The sequence below is a fragment of the Apus apus genome, chromosome Z (genome assembly GCF_020740795.1).
Source record: "Apus apus isolate bApuApu2 chromosome Z, bApuApu2.pri.cur, whole genome shotgun sequence".
NCBI lineage: Eukaryota > Metazoa > Chordata > Aves > Apodiformes > Apodidae > Apus > Apus apus.
The window spans coordinates 47,293,114-47,314,433 of NC_067312.1; the positions used below are offsets into that span (position 1 = coordinate 47,293,114).

The 21,320-nt window shown below is 39.4% G+C and overlaps 1 protein-coding gene across 17 annotated transcripts in view; it reads right to left on the reverse strand.

Moving 5' to 3' along the window:
• The window catches only part of AOPEP (aminopeptidase O (putative)), a 188,440-nt gene extending 169,053 nt beyond the window's left edge, over positions 1-19,387 (reverse strand). For all 17 annotated transcript variants that reach the window (XR_007891837.1, XR_007891838.1, XM_051642943.1 and 14 more), the window contains exons 1-3: positions 19,346-19,387; positions 14,222-15,185; positions 5,217-5,383 (exon numbers count right to left, since the gene is read on the reverse strand). Coding sequence is in view for 15 of the 17 variants with exons in the window: in XM_051642943.1 (XP_051498903.1) it covers positions 5,217-5,383; positions 14,222-15,027 (973 nt within the window). In the remaining 2 variants the exon portion in view is untranslated. The remainder of the gene's footprint in view (positions 1-5,216; positions 5,384-14,221; positions 15,186-19,345) is intronic.
• Between the last annotated feature and the right edge of the window lie 1,933 nt (positions 19,388-21,320).

The following is a 21,320-nucleotide window of genomic DNA, read 5'->3' on the forward strand; positions in this document are numbered from 1 at the left end:
CTATTTACTGTCTTTGCTTAACAACAAATCTTCCACCTCCTATTTTGTATGACAAAACAATAAATACTATTTGTGAAGTATTTTAAGAGGCAGATAAAGCCCTGCCTGTTATATGCCCTAGTAATCCCTTACACATCTTCACTTCATTCCACTTTTGGCAACACTTATTACCATCAAAAACCATTTTTGCCTATATTGTCAGGTGAACATATACTACTCTGAGAATTTTCCTAACCTCTCATCAGTATGTAAACAGAAGGCACTTATTTGGTCCAAACAAATCAAGAACAAAGAGGATAGCTGTTTTGCAAATTTCTGCCCCCCCACCTCTTTTTTAAAAAATTCACTAACCAAAGCTACAAATGAGCCAAGGCAAGCAAATGCCACCTTGAGAGAGAGGTCACTCAGGACAGCAAAAATGTATTCTTGTGAAGTATTAAACTCCTGATGTAAAGAGTTCCAGATTTATACTGTCTCTACACACCTAACTGGGGCTCAATCCATTTGCAACAGGGCCGTTAGATGTCTCTTGCATTCATGTTCTATAACTGTGTAGGATAACTATATATTTATCCTATAGTTATTTGTCATCAACAACTGAAATCACATGCACTGGCATGACAAGTGATAGAGCGCATCCACGGATCAGTGACTGAAATGGTCTTTATATTGGCAACGTCTCTCTGCAGCAAGCATCCATGAAGAACTGTTTTGAACAGTCTAACCCTCATTTATGTTCTGTCTTCTTCTCTTACTGTAAGACTGTCTCACACCCTGCCCTTCTCTCCTGTGACTTCACTTCCTTTCTTTAAGGTCAGTGCACTTTGTTTTGCTTTCCTTCATCTGTAACCTTCAGATCTATCCCAGGCACTGGGATCACGAGATCCACTCCTCCACACTTCACTCATCCTTCCCCTGGATGCCGTGTGCTTTCCCCAGACTACCGTGGAGACAGCACCACCTCTAGGGTTAAGAGAAAACAGTGCAGCTGAAACGGGGAGATGACTTTCTTTACCAAACATGCCAATGTGTGCTACAAACCCAGCATTTTCTTCCACTAATACATTTTCAAACTTAGCAAGGACACTTCGGGAAGAACAAGAAATTAGGCTAGGCTTACTCCATGAGAAAAGCAGAGGAAGAGCACCCCAGTGCTTTTATTTGTAATGTTTATACCCTCTCCTTACAAGCAGACTTAATTTAAAAGCAAGTTGATTCCTATGCATAATTATTTAGGCAATTATAATACTTTCAAAGTATTTTCTCTACAGGCAATTCTGAAAATAATTTTCCAGAATATTTTTTTTTCAGTTCTACAAAGCAAATCTATCATGTTATAACTGCACAAACCGTGCAGCAACAATTAGCTATTCTATGAAATATAACTGGAAGACATCCCATGCAAAATTCAGAACTACATTTAACAAGGGTAGAAAATTATAACCTATTTATACTGGTGCAAAAGAACCATTTAAAGGCCATTTATTTCTTCTACTTGAACCAATAATGATGAAAGATGTAATTACTTCCTAGAATTTTTAATGCCTTTCTCTTATCTTCTGAAACCATTAAAAATGATTGAGTTCTAGTGGAGTCCATTAGAACTGAAGAAACACCTGAGAGTCCGTAGCTGTTAACGCAAAAACATCAAAGAGTATTTTTACTTACCAGTATATTTTCCCTTGTTTCCACTAGCAAAAATGTGAGCACCACAAAATACAAATAATGTCCATGAGTTACAAAAAACCACAAAACTCAGCTACCTCTAGGGAAAAAGAGAGCTAGCCAAACACAGCATATGATACACAAAGTAAAAGTATAAAACTACAGCTAAGTAAGTAGTTATGCTAAAACTACCATTTGACTGGAGCACCAGTACTAAGAACCTTTCAGCTCTCCCAACTCTTTGTGATTTGTGGGGCTCTTTAATCTCATCTGAAAGCTGGAATTTCCCACAGAGCACCCTCACACTCATGCCAGAGTATCAGTTCAGCACTGGCTCAGAAAGATGAGTAGCATGTGATGAGCTGTCAACTCCTACACTGTATTTTCTGATACATGTTAGAGATCAATCAAGACAAGTAGTGGAGTCCTTTGTTTTGCCTTATGAAAAGTGAGAGGAGCTCAAACAACATCAACTGCTGTTGATGTTAGCTGCAGAGCAGTAGCAGTGACTTCTCTAGCACCATAGGTCCTTTCAATAATAGAATACAGCTTATCCCTGGAACTAGGGATGGCAAAACAAGATCAGGGACTGCACAATGGCAGAGTAACCACACAAAAAAGCAGGCTGGTTGATTTCACACTGGAGTCCTGGAATGTCTACTTTTATAACACACTGGGATATCTATTTCTTTAACATGAATCAAAACAAATGTTTGTGATTAAATAAATTGCACCTGCTATTTGCTGAAAAAAAGTAAAACTGAAAGTGCTGAAAAACAAATCCAATCTTTGAATGGCTCACATTACACACACACACACATACACAGAGTAAAAGGTTTTTAACCCCCTGTAAAGCTTTCTCCCAAAGCGCATTGTCAGCTACACTTTTCTGCTAAATTTTTCTTCTCTAAGTACTCCATAAAGAATGCACGGTATTTTTAAGCACTTTCAGGTCACACTTCAATTATTACCATTTGTACTTGAGTAAGTGACATATCAGGATTTTCAAACAAACATGGCCTCACTTCACTTCAAATGACAGCATAAGCCACCCTGAAAGGCTTCTAGGTGTGTTTTTTAAAACACAAAATTTTAAGTTGAAAGATTTCATGTGCCCTGCATAACTCCCTAAGATAAAGGTCTACATGAGACAAGGTATTTAACACAACAGATAATCAGAAGTCCTACTAATTAAACATATGAATTTGTATTCCTAAATTCATTAAGAATTTCTTCAAGACTTCAGATTACCACTTGAGCCTTGGGTTTGTTTCTTAAAACATTGCTCACAATATTGCTGCTTCCCCTTCTTTCCTCTGCATCTCTTTAGTACATTTTCACAATTCTGAACAGCTCTCTAACACTGATTTGTCATTCCCTACTGTATACAAGTACCAAGACAATGAGGGTCTCACCCACAATTAAATCTTTGAGAGTTACTGGAGTACAATGCTTACTACTTTTAAAGAAACGCAGGAACCCTTGCATCATGACATCAAGACAAGCATAAATAATTGTATGTGCTGCATACATTCATAAGCAGTAACTTCCACACTCTCAGGAATTGCATCTTGAGGAGAGGTGGAAGGAAAAGTTTAAGGGCAGACACACAATATGTGTTTCTGCTGCTTCTCTTCCGTTCACTAAAGTTCAACACAAAACTTGCCATTGTCACATGGCTCCTGAAGGAGCCAGGATTAATGCTACCTTTGGTTATTCTCAGTTCACTTCACACTTTCAGTCAGCACTTCATATAGCACAGTGAAGTTAAAATGAGTAATTTTTTCCCTATCGGCCTTTCCATTAATGACTTCTTAGAGTGTATCTTGTTTTCATAGAGTTCTCAGGAAAAGAAACACACTGAGTTAGCCTTCAGAAAATTAAAACAAACTAACTAATGAAAAAAAAACCATACACAACAGCAAAAAAACACCAAAACCAAACAAACAAATCCCCCAAATAAACAAATCAAAAAACCCCAAAACAAAAGTTCTAAGTGGCACATGAATTGCCAACATAAACTGACACACTGTAATAACTACAAGGATTTAAATAAAAGCCCATTATGTTATCCACAGCATGACAAGACTGACTTTGGGTGGCTAAGCTCTAGTGGTCTATTTTTAACAACATGGTACCTTGATATCACTCTCAACACTCCATCAATGGCATTTTTTAAATGGTTTTCCCCACAAGTGTTTTCTTTATTCAAGTATAAATTTTTATTTTTTTTTAAACTATAACAAAAAAAATGTTAATAAATAAGTAATTATTTCACAATACAGCCTTTTCAACTAGCTAATTGGTTTAAGAAAGTATAAATTTTAACTGACCTATGCCAATTTATACTGCCTGATACTTCTTTCAAGTTTCTATTTCTAGAAATTCACATAAACATCCTTCTTCGTTTCAGACCACACAGCCACACCTGATGTGGCAACAACTCATGAGCAAGGTGTAAGTGTAGATTAAACTAATTAAACAATGATGGTACAGCAGTTCTCCTAGTCTGAAGTCAAAAACGCTCTTGCTTTCTTGATGCCAAAACAGGACAGTATTACTTTCCAAGTGATCTGAGCAGCTCATCATGGCAGTTTTCCAGATTTCAACTACAGAGACAAGGCTTGAAACAGGCTTCACATACGGCCAAAAATGTTCAGACAATTCCATGCAAATGGATTAACTGATGGTCTTAAATCAAGATGACTATCATTCTTTTTCTTCCCACACACATAACAAACTTGTCTCTTTAAAGGGGAACAGAGGATTATTTTTTTCCAGAAACACCTAATATGTACCGTTCCCTATGTGCTACTTTTCATCAGAACATTAGAAAATATTCTGCTTTACAGATTATCTCAAAGCTAGAGGGAGCAAGTCATATTTTGTATTATTACACACAGAACTGCCTTAAAAACCTCCTTGTCTGTGCAAACAGAGGTTTAGAGAAGTTTAACCAACACAGAATAAAAATGCTTGCTTGCTTATTGTTGCACAAGTTATGATCTACCAATGCAAAAAACCCCAAAATCCCAAAGACCAGATTTCCAGGGCACTGACCTTATTATTCTTCGTCTGCTTCCTATGTTCCAGGAAACAGATAAGAGAAAAGGACCGCTTCTAATCATTGACACGCTGATCTATACTTGGACTGAAGAACTAAAACTCAAATTTAATTATCTGCAAAGACCTGAAGTTTTCAAGAGCCTGATAAGGTACTTTATCTATGAAATGTTCAACTGCAGAGAGATTAAAATATGGCCAATTTATGACAAGCAAAGTCTAAGTCTGGAAGAAGTAAAAGGAATAGAAACACAGAAAAAAGAAATTAGAATTAAAACAGCAAAATGTGGATGCTTTGAATTCTTAAACCAAGTTGTCCGGAGGCTTGGAGCAGACAACTTTTCCATAAACTGACATGGAGACTACAGATAGACATGCAAAGTGCTTTTAAGCTGAGGAACTTCATTCTTTCAAAAAACATGTATTTACTAAGCTATGTTTCTAATTATAAAATTATTGAAAATAATTTGCTATCAAAAATGTTTCACCTTCTTGAAGCTGAACTGGTTCTGCTGAGTTTTCACCACTCATTAATACAACAAAGTCTGCAGTTGCTCGGACTGAGGCTTGCCATGTTGACAAGGCAATGGGTGGTTCTTGACATGGGAAAAGGGCTCTGTTGTTTATTGGAGATCCCATCGTATAAACACATGGCCTGATGGAAGGAAAAGAGATGGAAGTTAGAGTTACAATAATAAAGACTGAATACAGTTTTCTGTAAAAATCAAACCTAGTGTTGTACTGAGATGTTGGGGTTTTTTTTAACCTCAGTTATGCAGGTTTCAAACTTGTATGGCATGAACCAATCAAAGTACAATCAGTAAGATAGGATGAAAAAGAGCAAGATTACCACAATAACTTTTACATATAGCAGAAACTAGTAACTCCAGTCTTTCCCCTTCCGCATAAGCCTTACAGCTTCACACATAAGGCCAAACAAGGCTTCTGAATATCTTCTGAAAAAGCCATTGCAGGGCATCACCATATCTATGACACCTCCCTGTTGTCATCACAGTATTACTTTTGTTAACATTAATCTTATCTCTCTGTACAACCTGGAGGCTCTGCCAAACCGAGAGCAGCCTTGAGCCTTCCTTAGTCCAAGCCTCTGAAAATCTTGATATTTTTACATTTGTTCTTGCAGTAAGGTAATGCCAAAGTTCACCTGTCATTCAGAATTTCAACCACAGGGCATATAATGAGAAGAAAGGATTTCTTCCCTATTAGCCTCTGCCTCCTTCTCACTTTTTGACATAGCAGCCTTCCTGGTAGCGTTGTCCTTGCAGTTTCTCTAACCCTCTCCTAGGCATCCTTTTCATCTTCTGACCCTTTCCAATTTCAGTTGCAGTATTTCATGCCAGCCAATTTCTTTTAGCAGCTTCTCAGCAGAAGGCCACATTAACTCCTTCTTAGTTTGCTATTGCTGGTGCGTAATAGTTCTTGGTTTACTCCTCGGGCTTGCCAATTTAGTAAAGAGGGCTTTTACCTAGAGTTGATGGGGAAGGGGATCCTCAATCCACCCCATTGCCACCACTTTGAGGCCAGTGCCAATAACAGATGCCCTGGGCCTGGAGAAGGATCACAGGATGAACAGCTACATACAGCCCAGCCAGTAAGGCAGCTTCAAGGGGGGCCCAAATTAAATGCCTCCATACCAACGCACATGGCATGGGAAACAAACAAGAGGAGTTACAGACATGTGTGCAGCCTGCAGGCTATGATGTTATCAGCATCACTGAGACATAGTGAGATGGCTCCTATGACTGGAGAATGGGAATGGATGGGTATAAGCTCTTTAGGAAGGACAGGCAGGGGAGAAGAGGAGGGGGTGTCATTCCCTGCATGAGTGACAAGCTGGAGCCTGGAGATGGATGAGGAGCTGACAAAGAGCTTATGGGTGGGGGTTAAAGGGAAGACAGGGGCAGGAGATGTCATAATGGGGGTCTGCTGCAAGCCACTGGACCAGGCTGGCCAAGCAGATAAGGCCTCTACAGGCAGACAGAAGCAGCCTCACACTCAGGCCCTAGTCCTCAGCGGGTATTTCAGCCATCCCAATACCTGGAGGGACAACAGAGCAAGGCACCAGCAATTCAGGAGATTCCTGGAATGCACTGATGACAATTTTTTTTCTCCAAGGAGTACAGGAACCAAACAGAAAAGGTGTTATGCTGGAGCTTGTTCTCAGCTACAAGGATGGGGCTGGATGACAGGGCAGCCTTTGCTGCAGTGACCAAGAAATGGTGGAATTCAGGATCCTTCGAGCAACAAGGATGTCGTGCAGTAAGCTCACTACCCTAGACTTCAGCAGAGCTGACTTTGACATCTTCAGGGATCTGCTTGGTAGGGTACCATGGCATAAAACCCTGGAGGGAAGAGGAGTCCAAAAAAATTGGTCAATATTCTAGGATCACGTCCACCAAGCCCAGAAGCATTGTATCCCAAAAAGAGGAAGACAGTCAAGAATGTCAGGAGGCCTGCATGGATTAAGAAGGAGCGACAGGTAGTCTGGGAGGAGTACAAAGAACTTGTCCAAGCAGCCAGGGATCAGGTTAGGAAAACTAAAGCCCTGATAGAATTAAATCTGGCCAGGGACATCAAGGATAACAAGAAAAGCTTCTATAGGTATGTGACTAGGGAAAATGGAAGCCCTCTCAAAAAGGAAACAGAGAGCCGGTCACACAGAATGTGGAGAAGGACTGGAAGAAGGAAGATCCACTAACTGTTGGAGAAAAGCAAGTTCAAAAACATCTAAAGAACCTTAAAGTGCACAAGTCCATGGGACTGATGAGATCCATTTGTGGCTTCTGAGGAAACTGGCAGATAAAGTTGCTAAGCCACTATCCATCATATTTGAGAAGTGGTGGCAGACTGGTGAAGTTCCCACTGACAGGAAAAGGGGAAATATAATTCACATTTTTGAAAAAGGAAAAAAGGAAAACCCAGGGAACTACAGGCCAGTCAGTCTCACCTCTCTGCCTGCCAAGATCATGGAGCAGATCTTTCTCAAAGCTCTGCTAAGGCACATGGAAAATGTGGAGGTGGTTGGTTTCAAGCAAAGGGCAAACTGTGCCTCACAAATTTGGTAGCCTTTTACGATGAGGTCACAGCATTAGTAGACAAGGGGAGAGCAACTGTCATCATCTGTTGGGACTTGTGCAAAACATCTGACACTACCCTGCATGACACCCTGATCTCTAAATTGGAAATATAAGGATTTGATGGATGGACCACCTAGTCGATAAGGAATTGGCTTGGATGGACACACTCAAACAGTTGTGGCCAACACCTCAATGTTCAAATGGAGATCAGTGCTCCATGTGGTAGTGGGTTTGTACTGGAACAAGCTTTACATAGCACAATTAAGTCACTGCAGCTTAACTAACGCAGGCTCGCTGATCTTTCAGCAAAACAGGGTTGGAAACTGCCATTTCAGTAGGCATATTGTTAATGCACACAAACAGAAGAGAATAATCTGGCTGTGTCTGCCAGTGATTAGAGCAGGACATATATATCCAGCGAAATTATCAACAGATAACTGCAGTGGTGAAAAAGTCAACTGGTTATTTTTTTATCCAGTAAACCACAATGCACAGCTAAATGTGAAAGACCATTTATCTGTATAAATATTTAATTAGTTTAATAACTTTGGAATAAATCTCTTTAAACTGAATCTGTAACCAACTTTGAGAGAATTGAGGTTTCTTGCACAAAAAAAGAAACAGTGCATGGCAGTGAGTTCACAAAGGAAAGGAAGAGCTTGCTTTTTCACCTCCTAGGACATTCTGCTTCCTTCTCATAATGCTAACCAAGATATTCTGGACATATTATTTACCATGAAACATTTGTGTGTTGGGAGGGGGTAGGAAGGATGGTTCCTTATTCACTAAAATTTTATCCAAAATTTTATAAAAAGGGATCCTAGTAGAGTTTACAGGAATGAGAGGAAAGGTGGGGTTAATGACTGCTGATGTGTATTTTTTATCAAATATTTATCATGCATTTGTGAAAGCTGTTTTGCTGAATACCATTAGTACAACCCAGTCTGAAGAGCAATATAGGAGATTTTCATATCCTGAAGAAATTTTAGAGGGAAGTGACTGGGAAAACAGGCTGGCAGAACAGCACTATGCAGAGTGTTGCAATGCTGTTGCAAATACAACATAAACACAGAACGTTCATTACCAAGACAATTAATGTAATTGCGCTCTCAGAAATAACTTTTACCTGCAGACTATAAAGTGTTTTATAAATACTGTAAATCAATGAGAACTAGCTTTTTTCCCTAAAACATGTTAATGATAAAATACATACACAGGCAGATCACAAGTCTCTATAATGAAGACCCACGTAGTAAAGGAGTCAGAAAACTAGAGAACGCCTGGTCAAGTACATAACCTTTTCTTCAAAACTAAGCCTGCTTTCCACTCCTCACCCCTTTTAATACAAATACATTCCCAGTTTTTTCAAGGGTTGTCTCCATGTAAGGATGTAAGGTAGCATCCTCCTGCAACTACAAGGCCACTCCCAGTATAACTAATGCTGTTTGCAGCTCTCTCTTACTCTAAATTACAGTGCCAATTCTACAGAGCTGAAGGATTTCCTGGCACCTAAATCACATCAACTTTTTTGTTCTGCCTTATTGATTTATGTGTCTGCAAGGTGCCAGTGATTGTCATCACATTTTAACAGTGCATGTATTTTTGTTTGCATTTTTCTGTTGAATAAAACACCAGCCAATCTAGAAGTGCTAACTGTGATTATGAGTGATTACAGCAGCTTTTTCGGTAATTTCTGTTATTCTGATGCTGGTTTTCCAACAGCTACATTTCTAAACTGATACTTCACTGGAATTTTTTTGCATTTTTGTCTACAAATTTGTGGTCCAAATCCTGCTTCTTCTAGATACAGTACATGCACAATCTCCTGTTTAAGAGTTCTCTCTTTTGGTACAGCCATCACTTGGAAACAAGTATAATAATGCTGATATGATAATAATAAGACAGGGCTTACCTTTTTCCTCCAAAGTAAATACATTTATTTACTTTCTGTGCTTCTGCTTTACCTCTAAAAATAATGGTATTTTTATTTGCTTTGACCTGTATTTTTAGCAACTGCAATATGTTTAACAGCTTCTTCAGTATCGTTAGGAGAAAGTTTCCTAAATTTGAAGTCACACATCTGACCAGTCCCTTAGGTATTCAATTTCTTGCACATCTTCTAATACTTCTTTAACACCTTAGGATATACCACCTGACTGCATTTAAACAAAATTTAAAGTCATAGGCATAGCACCTACATAAATGGCAGAGAAAACAATTGTAAATTATTTCCCTAACAGTAAACAAAACCCTCCAACCTCTTGTAAGCTTCTGTCTTTAAAAACAGCAGACAGTTTTGCTATGGATATGAACAGTTGGACTTTCTCAGCTCTACCCTGAAAAAAAAAAAAAAAAAGGTTGTTTTGGTTTCTTGGCCAGCCAATTCACAAGCACACAAGGGCTGGTTTGACTCTTCATTCCCTATGTCACTGGCTCTTCAATCTTTTCCTTCTAAATTTGAAAATTAAAACAAGTAGACTTTTATCACTTACATGGACAATTGTATTTTCATAATACTATTTCATTCTCAGCCTCCTCTGATCTAATACAGTCTTCTCATTGATACATCTTAGTGAAGCAACTTGCTTTTTGTATTTATTTTTTCTGAAGGTGTATCATCAGCCTTGCCCCTTGTACTCCCTGTAAGCAGTGCCTCTGTGAGGACTCAGCCCTTTCTTCCTCTGTTCTGGGACTTCGGCATCCACTTGCTCTACCCACATCTGAGTATCGTTTGTCCTGCTAGACCATGAAACTTGCTCTAACTCTCAAAAAGTATTAAGTTCATTAGAAAAAACCCTCATTTGTCATGGTCTTCCTTTTTAGTTAGGATGACTAATTCAGAGGAGCTATTTTCAGTTTTTCAGAAATACTTGTTTGTTGCCATCTGCATTTCCAGAAATATCAAATCAGTTCATTTTCTATTCAACATCTGTCTACTTCTTTTTTTAAAAAATAATTTTTATTTTACTTCTCCAATTATACACATTCATCACTGGGAACAAAATTACACAAAGTAACAGGAGAGAATTCCCTACAGTTGATGGTAGTCACTTAGGATTTAGTCTGTGCCTTGCCTAGATTCTGCAGCATCTTATTCTCAAAAGCCTTGCCCCTGAAGATAAACAATCTCTTTATTCCCATTCTGAATTTCCAGCATCCAAGAGCACAAAGTTATGCTAACTCATGCCACTGAAAACCAACATCTATTTTCAATACACATTTTCCAGTTTGCAGTTTGAAATGGTGAAAATCTAATTAATTTTTCCACTTTCTGCCCTGGAAAACTTTGCTTTTAAAATATCAAATATATTATGAAAATTCAGTCGATGCCTCAGACTCCATAAAGGCTACAGATACAGGGTTTCATTGGCACAAACCTGTATTACTAGTGAAACAGGTAACTCTACCTGCCAAACTAACTTCAGTAGCATATTCCAAACAACTCCTACCAAGCATTCTCTTCCCCCTGCTTATTTTCAGTTAGATTAGCTCCCTATTATGCCTTATCACCCAGCTGTACACCCACCTATATCATCATAACAGTGGTGGAGAGAATGAGCATCCAGGTTTAGAGATGAAGAAGGGCTCTTTGACTAAGTGTATTTTGGTAGGTTACTTGCTCATTCCTTTTTAGTTCTTCCTCCTTCCGTTTTTCATTAGTACAAATTAGCTCTGTGGTTGATGCTATATTGTTAGTACACGTCAGAGGCAAAATAAAAACACAAAGCATTATGCTGAACTTCAAGGGTAATCAGAAAAAAAAGATGCTTTTAATTATAGAATATATAGTAGCATTAGCACTTCTACAGAATTGTGTATTTATGCTTGCTGTATTCACAGCTTTCATAAAGGTAAAATATTTCCTGAATTATTTGAAATATGTTGACACTTTAATAATACCATAAAAATAATCAACTAGACAGGAACAAAAGATTTTTAAAGGTAAGACATTTAAATTGGTGAAATAAATAGCAACACGTTATCATGATTTTTTAAGGGGATAATTTCATTTTTTTTCCAGTATTTTTCATTTTGGAAAATTCCTACACGGCTAACTCTTTCTAGAGCGTTTCCTCAAAACTGCTCAATCATCCTTTAATAGCTTCTAAAAATACACTTCTTTTTTTTTTTTTTTTCCATAGCATTGTCATAAAAATCATACACTTGGAATAATTCAACCCAGCCCTTTCACTTTCCAGAATTTTTCCATTTCTGCATATCTGGTATCTATTAATGTATGTCAAAGTAAATAATGCATAGGTAGCTTTACAGGATTGCGACCTGTACTAAAAGATTTCAATGTCATGGAATTTCTTTCATTGCCAAAGTTCATATCGAATATACCCTTTCATTCTTAATCCCACAATGAGGAAATCAATTCCATTCCAGTCCCTCATTAATATCAACCATTATGACACCCGCATACAATCACATGCACACTATTCCTCTATTTTGTCCCCAAATAAAATGGGAGTCTTTATTAAATAGTGCCTAGGTTAAATTTCAAAACATTGTACTAGTGTTAAGTTAGAGGAAACATATTGGTAGCGGCCCAGCAAGGCTTGTACTTCATTACTGGCTTCACTTTTCTTTGAAGTTAGATCATAGATTACTCTGGGAAGTGATTGGACATCTGCATAAAAAAAGCACCAAACGTATAATTTGGAACAACTTAAAGAATGTACCTGTAAGGATACAATGTAATGGTATTTCTCTCACACATTATATATGATACTTATTTTCAGAAAGGAAAAGAAAAATATTACAGTATTTTGTACGATGAACTTCACCACAATATATAGGGGTTCATCACATACAGAAGTTGATTTTTTAAATGTAGCAAGAAAGATTCTAATGACTATGATATGAACACCTTTTTTTTTTGACAGTCATTAGTTTATGGAATACCCTACAAAAGAATGAAAATAAACCACCTTGAGACTATTTGCTACCATCACACTGCCTGACCCATGTCAAGTCATCTTTTCCTGCTGCATCACTGATTCATAAAATTGCATGTGTTTGTGTAAAACTGCCATGAAAAGTCTCTAAAGTAGGTATGATTTTTTACTTGCAGGGAAAGGGAATAAAGAATCAAAACTAAAATATGTAAGTGATTTAGACCCTTGAAAAAAAACCAAAACATTCAGATGCTCAAAACACATAGACAAGACACAGAGGAGATATAAACCAGCTGAGTGTTGCTAACGTTATTCTAATAGTCTTTAGTAAGGGGCAGGTAGACAAGAACATAGTATGTTATCACAGGCCATTGCCTTATCTTTGAATGCAATCAAAATTCACAATTTTCATAACTAAATATACTATATTGAGTTATATTTCCTAAACTCATATAAAAAATAACTTACTGGGTATGAGGAAGGGAGGGGAAAGAGCACAAGGAAGTCATGAACATGACTAAGACATTCCAGCAATTGATCCTCTCATGGTTTAGCAGCAGAATTACCTAACTACCAGATGTACAATTAAAAAGTCTTATTTTCCTCCCTGCCGTGTATGCCAGTGAGAAGGCTCTTAATTTCTATTAGCATAACTGAAATTAAAGATAACCATGTATATCTCTACTTCTGGAATGAAAAGCAAGTATGCAATTAGACCAAATTTCTTCCTCATCTTCCAACTTTGTTCCTGATTTCAGATATCACAAAGAACTAACAGCCATTAATATCCAGCTTTGAAAATTAAAACAATTACAGTTGTAAAAGTCAAGTGGATTGTATTTTCCTTCCTATAGAGAACTTAATTTGAAGATTTTTGTACATCACCGTGTACTTTCACAAGTACTAATAAAATGCTCATTCTTGCAGTTTCAGTTTGCAGTTCATTTACTATCATACTTCACATAATAGATTAATGACAATTTACAAGCTCATTATGAGAGCCTACACAGCAAAACACTGTATCTCTAAACCTACTACAATATTGATAAAAGACCAGTTGTAAAACAATTCTAATAAATAGTATGTATACTGTTTTTTATGCTGTATGATCAGTTGTTTAAACCAGGAAGGAAAAGAACACAAAGTATTAAAGTGAAAATAACCTCTCATGTATACCTTCTCTTTCTCTAAGTGGTACTTCACTATCCTCTGCACACACTTATTCCAATAAACAACAATTATTTACTCCCACTTAGAATGAGCAAACACAATCACTTAGATAAGCCTGAGGTCTGCAAGTCCACCAGGGTTTCCTGAGCACCGTTTTGTCTGTTCTCATATGGGACAGCAACAGGATTCATTCAAGGATGAAATGAAAAAAAATGGAAGAGGATGCTCATCATCTTCAGAGTTGCTCAGAATGACATGATTCTACATTCCCACACCTATGTTTACAATCAATGCATTAAAAGCTTTCAGCTAATAGTTACATACCTGCCACTTTGGTCTGTAGTCCAGGTAATAGATCTTCCCTCTGGTTTGGTTTTGTACCATATTCTTATTGCATGAGGAAAGTCTTCTGGAGTCTGAATTCCTGATTTCCTTATCTCCAAGCTCCAAGTGCCAGTAGTAAACAGCAGCTCTCCACAGCCAGGTGCCTGGCTGCAGCAAGTAAAATAGTATAGCTGTTCCTTCCAGCAATCTGCAGGTAAAGTCACAAGTTCATGTACAATCTGATTCCTGACATCTTCCAACTCCTTTGAAGCACCAGTTAGCTTGGCAGACTTTGTGAATTTTTCAATGCCTGACACAGCAGCAACATCTACCTCCTCAACCTTTAGCACAGATAAATCACAGCAGTCCAATACCAGCACAAAATCCTTGTTTCCATGATTCTCTGTATTGCAGCAGTCCTCTGAACTAGAAATCCCAGAAGCCTGTTCCTTGTCGCTATGGTTACCATTTTTATCAAAAGGATCTTCTTCACCTTTACCACAGACAGCAAAATCATAATATTCCAGTTTAGATGAAGAGTCACTCGCACCTGTCACATGAATGTGGCAGGGTTCAGATGCCCTTCTTTTACAGGTTTCATCAAACAGTGACTGGCAGCCGCCTTTGCCAGTACTGCTGGTTTTCCTGTACTGGCTCCCAGTTTCAAAGAATAAAACTATGATGCCTTCAATAACTTTACTTTTAAAATCCACATCCAAGTCCAACACATAGTGCTTTACAAGCATGTAGCTAGTGTTGGCCATTAAGGGCAAGTCATCCTTCACGATGTCTAGCGGTGTCTCCATGTTCCAGTCTATTGGCCAATAGTCTTACAAAGCCTTAGACATTTCTTACATATGATGTCTCCAAAAAGAGCAACGATATTCAGCCTCCCAGTGCCAAAAGTAATTTTGTTTAATATTGCAGTATTGGAATCAACTGCAGTTCCTCCACTTCTCACCTTCTGTAAGGAAACAAAACAAAACAAAAAATCAGATCATTGTTTCACAACCATTTCTGAAATGCACTATATATAAAAGTGAATTAAAGTCCAATTGCCTTATTAAAGGTAGTACATCCAAAGGGTTATTGTGTCTCCACAGAACGGCATGTTTGGTTGTATGTTTTAATATTTTAGAAGACAGATGCTTGCAAAAGAATAAAAAACAATAATAGCAGATGGTGGCTGACATGAACAGAGTCACTCTTGATCATCTGTGCATAATAGAGTTGCATAAAAGGCACAAAGAATGGGATATAAGGGAGAAGTAGTCCTTCACGGAATTATGCTTGTATGACACTGTTTTTCCACTTAATACAGAATGCATCAACTTGCATTATAATTACATATCGCTGAAAGGAAACCAGAGAAAAGAGCTTCCAGGCAAAATAAAACATGCTCGCAAAGCAGACAAGATTAAAGGATAAATTTTATTAAAATATCTATAGCAACAACAATCTTTCTTCATGGTAAGAAATACACAGTAATGTGTGGGTTTGGTTGTTACATTTAAAAGGAAAATGAAATAGACAGCAGAGGGGAAGAACCTGGGAATGCAATCCCATCCAACATGGGAAAGTTTAGAACAAAAAACTGTGCATCTGAACTGCCATGGGAATACACCCTTTATGAATAGTACACTAAGAACATAAGAATAACTGTTACACAAAGTAGTCCAGTTAAACCCGTAAACAGGCTATTAAAAACTACAATGACCAATTATGATACTTGATACTGATGTTCCATTATTCTAGAAAGTTGTTATTTTCAACTGCTAACAACTAACTATTCCACTCTTAATACTAACAAACCACATGAGAAAATCAGAAAACCACCAGAAGTTGTTGGGGGAAAAAAAAACCAAACAACCAACTTCAGAAAGGGGAGAAGATACATGGTCATCAGACATGACCCCATAATATCATGGCACAAGCCAGAGTACTGTTCAGAATGCACTGAGTCATCTATTCCTATTCCAAGTACTCTATTTCATTGCACTCCTGCTGTATCAGCCAGTGATGGACTGCCTTACGTTGTTAATACGCAACCGTGGAAGAACCTGCAAAATGCAGTCATCTAAAATATGTCATCATGGCAAAATGTAGGTCTATGCCAAACACGCTCCTTTGTAAGCATACACAAAACACCCCTTGTTTCAGAGCACAACTGTAGCTGTTTATTTGAATGCATTTCCGAAACACCAGAAAACAGAGGGGGCTATATAAGAGAAGATCAAGAGAACTCATCTCCAGTCAATCCAGGCAGTTACAACTCTGTATTTGACATCTGCCAAGCCCTGCAAAATTCCCAACCTAAAGCTATTCCAAATATTGGAATACATTAACTGGCTAACGCCTTACAAAACACACCAATGTTTTTTATTGTGCTATGTTAGAGCTGCACAAAATTTATTCACACACTAACGCTGACACAAGTAGCAGGCATTAATCCCCAAGACAGAGACCATTCTATCTCAGCTTTTCTGTTTTTCAGACAGTACACAAATTCATTCCCTGAAATAACAGCCAATTAAGACAATTAAATAGAAATTTACAGAAATAGAGTTTCCTAGAAAATTAAGGACAGTCAGACAAACCAATTTACATTATATCTGTTTGAAAATATTTCTCCCAGCTTCCAGTTCTGCCACATTCATTCTCTCTGAACAAGAGTCAACAGAGACAGGAATCTCCACGCACACTGACTCCAGCTCCTACCCTGGCACACGCAGCTGAGCTGGTAATTTAAGCTAATATTCTGGGCTGCAAACAAGGATCTCTAAAGCACTGATACCAACTCATTTGGATTACGTACTCACAATGTTCTTCAAAAAGTGTAGAAGTATTTTAGTACCACAGACTTTTCCTACATGCCACTGGCCAATATCCAGATGCCACACATTTAAACACCATAGGCTTTTTATCCACACATAAAAGACAGTGCAAACTAAAGCCATGTTTGGTTTCTTCTCACCTTCAGTTAAGCACGATTTGCTTCATCTGTACATATAAAAGCTAATTCAATCGCCTTCAACATGCAGATGTTAGAATTATAACCTTGAATGCTATCCACTTAGCATTTAAAGAAATGAAAACAACTTTTTAAAAGGAGTCTTTTGGATAAACACTCTCCTTAACAATTACAAGAGGTTTAGAACTAATTCCTTTTAAGCTGCTTTCAAGGAAGCTTCTTCCAAATCAAATTTTCTATCTTTTTCACACAATGTAAGACCCTGAGATCTTACCAAGAAGTCAGTTTTGCACATCAGCATCAACAGTACTCTTTAAGTACCAAGTAACAGGCATACATACCTTCTGGTAATTTCAAGTTTGTTTTTATTCCACACACTTAACAAAAATACCTAGACCATCTTAAGCCTTGTTAAGGCAGGCATTATTTCTCCTATAGATTAAAATAAGGCTTAAATAAACTAACAGAATCATTTGCTAAACTACTGTAAACCATTTCATACAAAAAGAGCTTGCAGACTTCACTCTGCTTTCACAAGAAAACCAGCACACATCATAATGAGGCTTTAATGCAGAAGTTAATTCAATTAGTACTATTGCTTGACAAAGAAACTAGTGCCTTTCCAGAACTCTCCTTTTAAGTCTGGAAACTATAGAAATAAAAAGCACAATGGAAGACCTTTACCAAAGACAGGTTAGCCACAGTGCAAGTTGCTTCTCATGAGTCGAAATTCTAAGTTAAGATATAAAACAGCTGAAACAAGAAGGGAAACACCAAAAATCCAAGTACCCTTCTCCTCTCAAATACCCATTGCCGAAGAAAACCTCATAATTAACCAAAGACTGAGACAAAACTGTAACTTCGTATCAGCAAATAAGCTAGGAAGAGCATCCTGATATTGCTATCAACTCTCTTCAGTTCAGCACTTTGTATTACAGTAGTGAGCAAATACCCAAATAATTAAATGGAGCCCAAACATACACAGTCAAACAATGACAAGTCTCTGCACACAAATCCATAATTGCTATACTTACAGAAAACCCATTTATGTAAGGATTTTCATTTTCTTTTCATTTTACAAAATTATTTCAAGGTGGATATAATCCTGGGCAACCTGCTATACCTAACCCTGCTTGAACTGGGGCATTGGTCGGGGTGATTAGTAATGGTCCCCTTCAACCTTAGTGATTCTGTGGAAATGCTGAATAGCATTAAAGAGGTGCAAAATTACCTTGGATTTTATTTTCACTCAAAATACATAAGGAAGGGGGTGCGTGTGTCTGATTTTCAGGAGATGGAGCATGCAAATGAGAAGATACTCCTACACAGGAAGTGCCCAAATGAAAACTGCCTGATTTTAACTCAGTGCAGCTGTCATTTATACTCAGTGCAGCTGTCATTTATAAATATCAGCAACAATGTGAAAGAAATACTTCCTTAAGGCCGGAATTAGCAAAACAGTCTTCTCTTTCCAATGTTGACATTGGCAAACCACCTGTCACCCAGCTTGACCTTACCAAAACTAAGCATCATTCTGAGTAAGGGACCCAACACAGAAGCAAGCTGAAACCCTCAGATGAATTGCAAAATGCCATCTATTATTAAGAGTTTCATCTCTACGATTTTAAGTGTTAAAGAGGAAACAAGCAAGAAAAGCTTGTTATACAGCTTTGAGAAGCTGGAGCAGAATTACATTTTAAGATCTTTTAGGAAATTATACCTAAAACTAAAGTCCTACAAGAAGACACCGACTCAGGCTGAGGAAGTGATGCGATAAAAGACGCCAGGTGCTGCCGGCTGCACATCCCCTACAGCGTTGCCTTCCGTTGTTCCCCGTACTGCCCCCCACACAGCACTTCAGCCCCGGAGAGGGCAAAGACGTTTACTTTATCACTGCAAGAAGCGCCTCGCAAGGCTCGGCAGCTCCGGCCGACGCCGCCGGCGCGGGGCGCTGAGGGGCAGAGGAGCGCGGCCCCGCGCCCCGCACGGAGCCCCGCGCAGGACAGGGGGGCACGGCCGGGCTGACGGGCAAGGGCCGCTCCCAGCAGCAGCCGCTGCCAACGCGCCGGCCCCGGGGGCACACGGTGCGGGGGGGGCGGGACAAGCAGTCACTACCGACCCACCCCCCTTCCGGCCCCGCGGTTTGTACCTACCGGGCCCGCGCCGAGCGCCCGCCGCCCGCCCGGCCCACCGCGGCGCCTGTTGATGACCTCATCCCCCGCCGCGCCCCGCACGTCCCGCCCATCCCCGTGCGGTCACGGCGGCGGGGCCGCGCTGGGCGGGAGAGCTGGCGGGCTCTCCCTGCGGCCGCCGCTCGCCCTGCCCTGCCCTGCCCTGCCCTGCCCGGCGCGGCTCAGTGGGCCTGGCCCGCGCCTGCACGGGTGAATTCCCCACTCCTAGGGAGTGGCCGGAGCTCGAGAAGGGCAGGAGCTGGTCCGGTGAGGTGCGGGTGGTAATTCCCGGCGTCAGAACCAGGTGGCAGGCAGCGCATTGGATACTGCGGGCGTGCGGCTGGCGGGGTGGAGAAACACGCTTTTTTTGGTGTGTTAAGGTGGAGCCCTGTCACTGGTACACGAGGCAGCAGGTCCCATTGACCTCAGCTTAGAATATGGATAGAAGCATTTACTTTTGCATCGCCAATTCAGTTAAGATACTTCATTCTGTCGTTTAGCTTGGCAGTGAATGGTTCGGCTCTTGCAGCAATTAATCCCTGGTTGCTGCTGGCAAAGGCCTCCTGCTGCTGCAGCTGAGCTGTCTGCCTGCTGGGGCTGTCAGCTGGCTCCGGGCAGGCCAGAGGTGCTTCTCGCTGGCAAATTGCTCTGCTACTTCCACCAGCAAAAGGAACTAAAAATAGCCAACACTTGCTAGCACCGAATCAGCTTTGCAGCTGTCTAGGAATGGTAAGAAGGCAAAGGCAAGACCATGAAAGGTCTTTGAAATACCTAGTATTTAGTTTTGCAAGTCTTGCTGCTTGTTGAATGCTCACTCTGCATGTTCCCAGGTTCCTTTGTGAGGCTAGCATAAGAAGTGAGGTAGGAGGGGATGGAAATGCCTCCGCAGCTTGTCTTTATCACAAAGATAATTAAATATTCATTAGAATAGGGATTCCAATGTGGGTGCTTTAACCACAGCTTAGCAAACTCACTTTTCCCTTCTCCGTTGCCCAATGAACATTTAGTTATTTATGCAATGTAGAAAAACACTGAGGGGAAATTGGGAGACACTCTCCTAGAACACCCAATTACATTTTCTAGTGTGTTTTCAAGGAAGGTGGGAAATTTTGATTGAGATCCTTGGTAACCAGGGAAATGGGCAAACAAAGCACATTCCTTCCAAGCAGATGCCATTACCCTTGCATTATAGGGAAAAAAATACGGATGTCATCTACTCTGCAGACCTCCTGTCCCCACTGGACAAGGTACACTAGGCAGGGAATTTCTGAATGTAGTTTGAAAATCCTTCTGAGAAGATGGTTTTGATTTAGTTTTGCCAGTGCCTGCTAGCAGAAAATACACACAAAGCAGCACAGCAATGAATTCTGAACCCTGAAACCAATGTGTCTGCCTTATATTGCTTCAGTGCCAGGGTGAAGGAGAATAATCCCCACCTTGCAGTCATCTGGAAAGTGCTGGTTCCCCACCTAGCCTATGAGTTCCATGATTAAGGATCTCTGCAATAGTTGCAGTGTGAACCTATTCAGACATGTCTTAAAACTGCCTTGGAGAAATTCAGGTGGCTCGAAGCTCAAATTACAATTGAACACAGTTTTTAAACTTTTGGCTGTTCTTGCTTTTTTTCTTACCTTTATTTGTGTATGTGGCAGCCTTTTCAAGTGACTGAGAGAATGCATTGTTCTAGCCTGAAAAAACTAAGGCAGGACCCCTCATGAGCATAAATCAACTTCTGTCTTGCTCCATATTTACCTCAGACCTATTTATTTATTTTAAAAAGAGCTGTTCTCAGACAAATATAATTTCATCTTGCTATCCAAATGCATACAGCGTGGTGTATCATCATAATCCTTCATATATTCCATAAAACACTCTGGATTGTTATTGTTGGGTGAACAATGGATAGCCTGATGTACTTGGAATGTTTGAGGCTTGCTTTATTTGGCCTTTAACATGA